At 36.7% G+C, this 7,211-nt stretch overlaps 1 protein-coding gene across 3 annotated transcripts; it reads left to right on the top strand.

The window, feature by feature from the left end:
- Positions 1-1,829: 1,829 nt before the first annotated feature.
- tlcd5a (TLC domain containing 5a) lies at positions 1,830-6,035 on the top strand. 3 transcript variants are annotated; one of them, XM_059330848.1, is made up of 4 exons: positions 1,830-1,974; positions 2,171-2,250; positions 4,176-4,379; positions 5,058-6,035. In XM_059330848.1, the coding sequence occupies exons 3-4, from the start codon at positions 4,184-4,186 to the stop codon at positions 5,588-5,590; spliced, it is 729 nt and encodes a 242-aa protein (XP_059186831.1). In that variant the 5' UTR covers positions 1,830-1,974; positions 2,171-2,250; positions 4,176-4,183; the 3' UTR covers positions 5,591-6,035. The 3 variants fall into 3 exon arrangements, with proteins under 3 accessions (XP_059186831.1, XP_059186832.1, XP_059186830.1); XM_059330849.1 differs by lacking the exon at positions 2,171-2,250 and having other exon boundaries at positions 1,870-1,974; XM_059330847.1 differs by lacking the exon at positions 1,830-1,974 and having other exon boundaries at positions 1,984-2,250.
- Positions 6,036-7,211: the final 1,176 nt, after the last annotated feature.

Below are 7,211 nucleotides of genomic sequence, written 5' to 3'. Positions count from 1 at the left end.
ACCTATTGGAGGCACCCTAATAATAGATTTGAATGATAACTTGATATAACATTGTGTTCATATGGAAAGTGTCTGTTTACTGACCCACTCCTGGGAGGTGAAGCACAGGTACAGCTGCAGCAAGGGGTGGGACTGCATTGCTTGAGGGTTTCAACCTAAGTACTGCAAGTAAGATGTTGTTTAAAACCATAAAGCCACTGTATAGCCCCCTATTGCACATGTAGTAATTAATAAGTAATAATTATGATTAATAAATAAAGCAGTTTCTCCATTATCGTCACACTGTCAAAATAATCGCCGAAATCATTTTTTGTCAAAATTGTTTTTTTTGCTTAAATAATCTCCTCATGATGCCGGCCACCTATGGTAAAATCGCCTACATCCTCAGTTGATCAGATCATGTGATTTTACCCCTTTAACCCTTTGATGCACAACATGGGTCTAAAGTGACCCGACTGAGTTTTTAATTTTTCTTTGCAATAAATTAATTTCATCATTCAGTATGCCAGGTTTTCCTCAATCAATTTGTGTTTGATTATCATACATCCAAATTTTTTGTTTTTCATTTCTTACTTTTTGCATAAAAACCCTTTTTTTTTAATCATTACGCTTCTAATGCACAACATGGGTCAAAAAATGTCATTATGGGGTATTGTGTGTATCATTTTAAGGAAAAATGAATTTAATCAATTTTGGAATAAGGCTGAAACATAAAAAAATGTGGAAAAAGTGAAGCGCTGTGAAAACCTTCCAGATACAATGTATGTGTGACAAAATGATACATAAACATGTTAAATATATTAAATATATGAGTGTGGAAAGTAACTATTTGAAACAAATTACTCTTATTATAGTATTAGGTCATTTAATTTTAAATCAAATTTGGATGAATGAGTCATTTTTGACCCATGTTGTGCATTAGGAGGGTTGTCCATATGTTGTGCATCAAAGGGTTAAGATCATCATTCTTTGACAATTTGCCACATTCATAGGCATCAGATAAGAACACAGCAAAGAAGAGCTAGAGGGAGATTGTTTAGTTATCAGTTTAGCTTATCAGTGTTTTATTGTTGACACTAATATTGGTAACACTTTATTCTAAGGTGTCTACATAAGAGTGACATGAGCGTGTCATAAACATGACATGGGATGTGTCATGAACATTAATGACAATTTGAAGTAACATTAAAGCTCATGATACTTCTCATGTTTCTGACAGGCTTGTGTAACTCTTATGTAGCCACCTTCAAAATAAAGTGTTACCATATATTGCTTAAGTCACAAAGGCATGTTCAAAAATTGCCTAAGTCAATATTATTGATCATTTCACTCAAAAAGGATGTAACAAAGGATGGCTATTGGCATAGTAATAACACTGTGTGTAAATTATGTAATTTAAGAGAAATAAATGACTTAACATAAGAGTCACACAAGCCTGCCAGAAACATGACATGACAAGTATCATGAGCATTAATGTTACTTCAAAGTGTCATTAATGTTCATGACACATCCCATGTCATGTTTATGACACACTCATGTCACTCTTATGTAGACACCTTCAAAATAAAGCGTTACCATATCTTGTTTCAGTCACAAAGGCATGTTCAAAAAATTGCCTAAGTCATTTATTTCTCTTAAGTTACATAATTGACACACAGTGTTATTACTGTGCCAATAGCCATCCTTTGTTACATCCTTTTTGAGTGAAATGATCAACAAATGTCATATGTTACACTTTTGGTGATTTTTTGTGTGTTTCCTGCTATATTTGAAAAAATGAGTTAACAGGGTGACTATTTAGTCCCCTCTGGTTGAGGAGAACTTGTGTGTAATTCTCGCCATTGGCCACAAGGTGTCGCCACTGTTGAAAACAGATTAGATCACTTCCCATCGCTTTGGGAAGAAACAGAGAAGGATGGAAGCATGCTTTTCCTGTTAAATATCCAATAAGCCCTCCATTATCTCTAAACTACGGTAGGTGTACTGTAGGTGAATACAGCCAGGGTACAATTACTTTAATACTACTACTTGCTTCATTTGCATGTATGGCGACTAATGAGGTGAAAGGGGAATGAAGGGATGCTGAAGGAGGCTGTTGTTGCCACCGGCGGAGCTCACGCAGAAGGCAACAAATAGCAGACAGTGGTGCTTGCTAACAAACCTTTTACAGTCTGCTTCAGAAACAAATCTTCACAAGACAACCAACACGCTGAATGTAAACGAAGAGGCGGTCACATGTGCACCATCAAGGTAATGATATTTTACTGCGTTTGGGAACGCGTCACGGTCCCATTGGAGAACGCTTTGTTAGCCTCTTAGCTTGCTAACGTTACCGGTTAGTCTGTTAGCATCACTGATCCGGCTAACTGGGTAGTTAGCAGAGAGAGCATCCTCTTTAATGGAGGATTAGCTCTGGTCCTGCTGCCCTTTCACTTTAACCCTATAAAGCCAAGTGTATCATATTAGATACAGTAATTTTTGAGACCTCTACATCATCAAAAACCTGATGTATACATGTGTTGAAGATAAACAAACTGAGCAACAAATTGCACAAAAATACCAGATGTAGCAAAAATGATATGCAGGTTCCACGAATGGATCAGTCATTGCTGCATTAAAAAACTTCATATCAGCAGATGTATGATGTTGTGTTATATGGAAAAAAATATGTATTTTGCATGTTTGAGGAAAAAGGAAAAGTTAAAAATGTTGTTGTTTGATGTTTTTGTTAGTTGGAGAAAAATAATCTGTGAGCAACAAATTGCACAAAAAGACCTGATGTATCAAATATGATACAAATTAGAATTCATATATGCAATTTATTTATTTTTTAAAATTCGTCAGCAAGTTAATAAGCACTCGGTTTTAAAAAAAAATTGAATTTTCTGGCAATTATTTCATGGTTCAGGCTTTATAGGGTTAACAACACCAGCTGCCCTCTGTGGAAACGCAGAGGAGCTGTATTGACTAAACAAGGGAATTCACGGTTATTCTGATAGCTCGTTGGCAACTGTTATTTAGTTAATTTAATTTGTAGATTACCATGGCAACGTAATTTTAGAACACAGTAACTACTTCAACAGATCTCAAGTATGTATACATTCCATTACTTTACTATTTATTACTGCCACATAGAACACATAGGTTACAAAACAAGACCGTTTTGTAATAATTACATAAAATCTGTCTTATAAGATAACATGTGATATTCCTTTACTGATCCACATGGGGGAAATTAATCACAAGTACAGAGTAAAACAGATTAAGATTAATAAAAAATATAATAATAAAATAAAGATGTCCAGATCCCATTTTGGATTCTGGATTCATGTCCTTTTGTTTCAGTTTAAATTTTTTATTTTTGTCTGTAGTGTGTGGACACGTGTGTTATCTGTAGATTTTGTTCATGACAAAAACACCAAATCAAATTTCATAGATTATTTCATTCATAAATCATCAAACAGTCAAAGTATGTCCCCTATCCATCACAGGTAAAATAATAAAGTGATTAGTTAATAATGAATGAATTATTTCAGTAAAAATTACAAACATTCACCATTTCCTAATCAAGAAAATAATACATAGTTTCCACCATATTTCATATGCTGCCATGTAAATAAGAGTTAAGTTGGCAACAAATTGAGTTGTCCCACTACATAAAGTATACCTCCCACTTAAAATCCATGTTTCATCATTCAGGAACAACTGAAATATTAATAATAACCTTCTCCTCGTGTGAACTGTCTGAGGCCCAGCACCCAGTAACCTCTCATCTAGTTTGGAAACTTGCTTGAAGTCTTTGAGATTTAAGAAGTGGACATGTTGTTCCAGTCAGGGTGGGCCTGACCATCTGCATGGTCTCACCTCCTAGTACAAACGTCACAGCACAAGAAGAGACGTCCCCCTCACCCCACCAGACCCTCGACCGGCCAACTATAGTGCTATTATAGTTCAAGCAAAGGCTAATTGTTGGCCACTTACAAAGGATTGCACAGTCCAAGTCTCTGGACGCTAATGCTGTCTCCTTCTACTCTAAGCGATATTACAGTGCAAGATGTGCATTTTTCTCTTTCTTTGAAATGTGCTTCACATTTGGCCTGATGACTGCTGACAGACAAGTTTTTGAGAGATACTGTAAGTTGGTTTAGTTGTTCTTTTGTTTGTTTTATTTCTAGGAGAGAAGATGGCACTGGTTGTGGTTGGTGCACTCCTGTGCCTGTCCTGTTGGGCCTCTTTCTACTTTCTCTTGTGTTACGTTAACCGGTCCAGGAGCTACGAGTGGAACTGTCGCCTTGTCACCCTGTTTCACGGCATCCTGGCAGTCTGCATCACAGGATACATAGGCTATGTGGACGGACCCTGGCCTTTCACTTATCCAGGTAGGATGCTTGTGAAAAATCAACATTTATGCTTGATAAATGACATCACTGACAATCTTAATTTTTATTGACTAATTGTGTTAGCTCTACATTGCTTAGCATGCTTTTGAAAATGTTGGGTGTTCATTGAAATAGCTGCACAGAAATGTGCACAGTTTAATTCAGCAGTGGCTAAATAATTCCACCTTTTCTGTCTTTATTCTGTATTATCAGAAGTTGGTTTCTAAATATTTATATTAATAATTATACAGTACAGGCCAAAAGTTTGGACACACCTTCTCATTCAATGCGTTTCCTTTATTTTCATGACTATAGACATTGTAAATTCATCAAAACTATTAATGAACACATGTGGAATTATGTACTTAACAAAAACGTGTGAAATAACTGAAAACATGTCTTATATTCTAGTAAGCAAAGGGTGGCTACTTTGAGGAATCTAAAATACAAGACATGTTTTCAGTTATTTCACACTTTTTTTGTTAAGTACATAATTCCATATGTGTTCATTCATAGTTTTGATGAATCTACAATGTCAATAGTCATGAAAATAAAGAAAAACGCATTGAATGAGAAGGTGTGTCCAAACTTTTGGCCTGTACTGTATGCTCATATCGTTGTGATTGTTATATTGTATTATGCTTACGCTAACTACAAACTGTCTGTTTCTGTTGCCAGGTACCAAGAACACTCCTCTGCAGATAAGTGCCATGGTGGTGAGCCTGGGCTACTTCATTTTTGACATGGCCTGGTGTGTGTACTTCCGCACAGAGGGGCCCGTTATGCTGGCCCACCATACCATGAGCATCCTGGGAATCCTGCTGACCCTGTGGTTGGGGGAGTCTGGCATCGAGTCCTGCGCGGTGCTCTTTGGCAGTGAAATCACCAACCCCCTCCTGCAGGCACGCTGGTTCCTTAAACAGACGGGACATTACGGGACGCTGCTGGGGGACGTTGTGGACGTCCTGTTCGTGCTGCTGTTTGTGGTGATGCGAGTCTTTGTGGGAGGCACAATGCTGTACTGTGAGCTGATCTCCCCGAGACCCAGATTCTTTATCAAGTGTGGGGGAGTGGCTATGTACGCTCTATCCTGGGTGTTTATGGTGGACATTGTTCGATTTGCCATTCGGAAAAGCAAGAGCTGGCACAAACAGAAACAAGACCAGCAAGAGATGGTGGCAGCTAACGGTCACGACGGGAAGAAGGACTGATCGGCTTGTGCTTCTCTTAAGAAAATCTGTGTCTGTGTTTATCACTTTGGACGCACAAGGGAAAGTGCAAAATCAACTTTTTGTATGTTAAACTGAGATTTTAAAAAGGGATATTTCAATGTAATAGTTTTCTATGTTGAGAAATATCCTGTGACATCTGTCTATAAGGTCTAACACCTGTGCATTTTTTTGAAAAAGCTATTTTTTATGCAGCTGAACACATGTTTGATTATTGTATAAAATGTACAGTTAACAAACACCACAGATGTAGTTTATGTCACTGAAAACCAAAGCACTTACTATAAACACACGGACAGATGTTGCTTTCAGTTGCAGTGAACTGTGGCCTAGTCATATGTGGCAGTGCTGCTCGGGCGGAAAGCTCAATGTTAGGAAAGAGAAAGTTTACATGTAATGCCTGTTCTCTTTGTGAAATATTGTTTTAGTCATTTTCAAAAAATTGTGTTTGCTTTCGTTTTAATCCTGCAGTTTTTTTTGGCACACGGAAAACTTTGAGCAGATGTGAAAGGTGTTCTCAGGGAGATGAAGTCATACCCGAAAGTTATGATGTGTGTGATGTGTTTTGATTACTTTGTTTAATATAGTTTATAGCAATCCCTTTATGCCTTTCCCTGCTGTTTGATATCCTATTCCAGAGCCTGCCCAAAAAAACATTTTATTTATTTTCCTTCCCTTATGTAAATGAATACATGAAGCGCATATATCAATTACATAGCCCTACACTGGTAATGTTACTTTGGATTCCAATTGGATAAAGTACAGGCCAAAAGTCTGGACACACCTTCTCATTCAATGCGTTTCCTTTATTTTCATGACTATTTACATTGTAGATTCATCAAAACTATTAATGAACACATGTGGAATTATGTACTTAACAAAAAAGTGTGAAATAACTGAAAACATGTCTTATATTCTAGTAAGCAAAGGGTGGTTACTTTGAGGAATCTAAAATACAAGACATGTTTTCAGTTATTTCACACTTTTTTGTTAAGTACATAATTCCACATGTGTTCATTAATAGTTTTGATGAATCTACAATGTAAATAGTCATGAAAATAAAGAAAAACGCATTGAATGAGAAGGTGTGTGTCCAAACTTTTGGCCTGTACTGTATGTATGTTAACTATACATATCTTGAAATGCTTGGTGAAATGGAATGTATTCATTGTGTAGTATATTGAGTTATTTGAAGTGTCTGATTGCCAAAGATTTGCACTCTGCAATGATAGCTCCAATTTAATTTAATTTGATTTAACAGAGTCATGTTTCTGTCACAGAGATCTTGTCAGGCCAGGCAATTGAAAGCAATCAATTGTGAGCTATCTTTAGAGCGTGCTGATCTTTTATCTGACTTCAAAAGAACGTCTTTTACTTTTTTTCTTCTTTTTTTTAATCCAGCACCTTTAAATGTTTTGATATGTACATGTTGTGCACTTTGTTGCCTTAACCTTTATGGCCAACATAAACTAGTGTCCGGACCGACCAGGAGGCCTCTGACTTGGGACCGGATAAAAACATGTACAATCATACATGCATCTCTTGTTTCTAAATCCCTAAAATCTTAACATGTATTCTTAACAAAGGGCAGTGACATAAATAC

Source organism: Centropristis striata, chromosome 4, assembly GCF_030273125.1.
Source record: "Centropristis striata isolate RG_2023a ecotype Rhode Island chromosome 4, C.striata_1.0, whole genome shotgun sequence".
NCBI classification, from domain to species: domain Eukaryota; kingdom Metazoa; phylum Chordata; class Actinopteri; order Perciformes; family Serranidae; genus Centropristis; species Centropristis striata.
The sequence above is the reverse complement of the archived record's forward strand: the minus strand, read 5'-3'. Positions and strand labels throughout refer to the sequence as shown.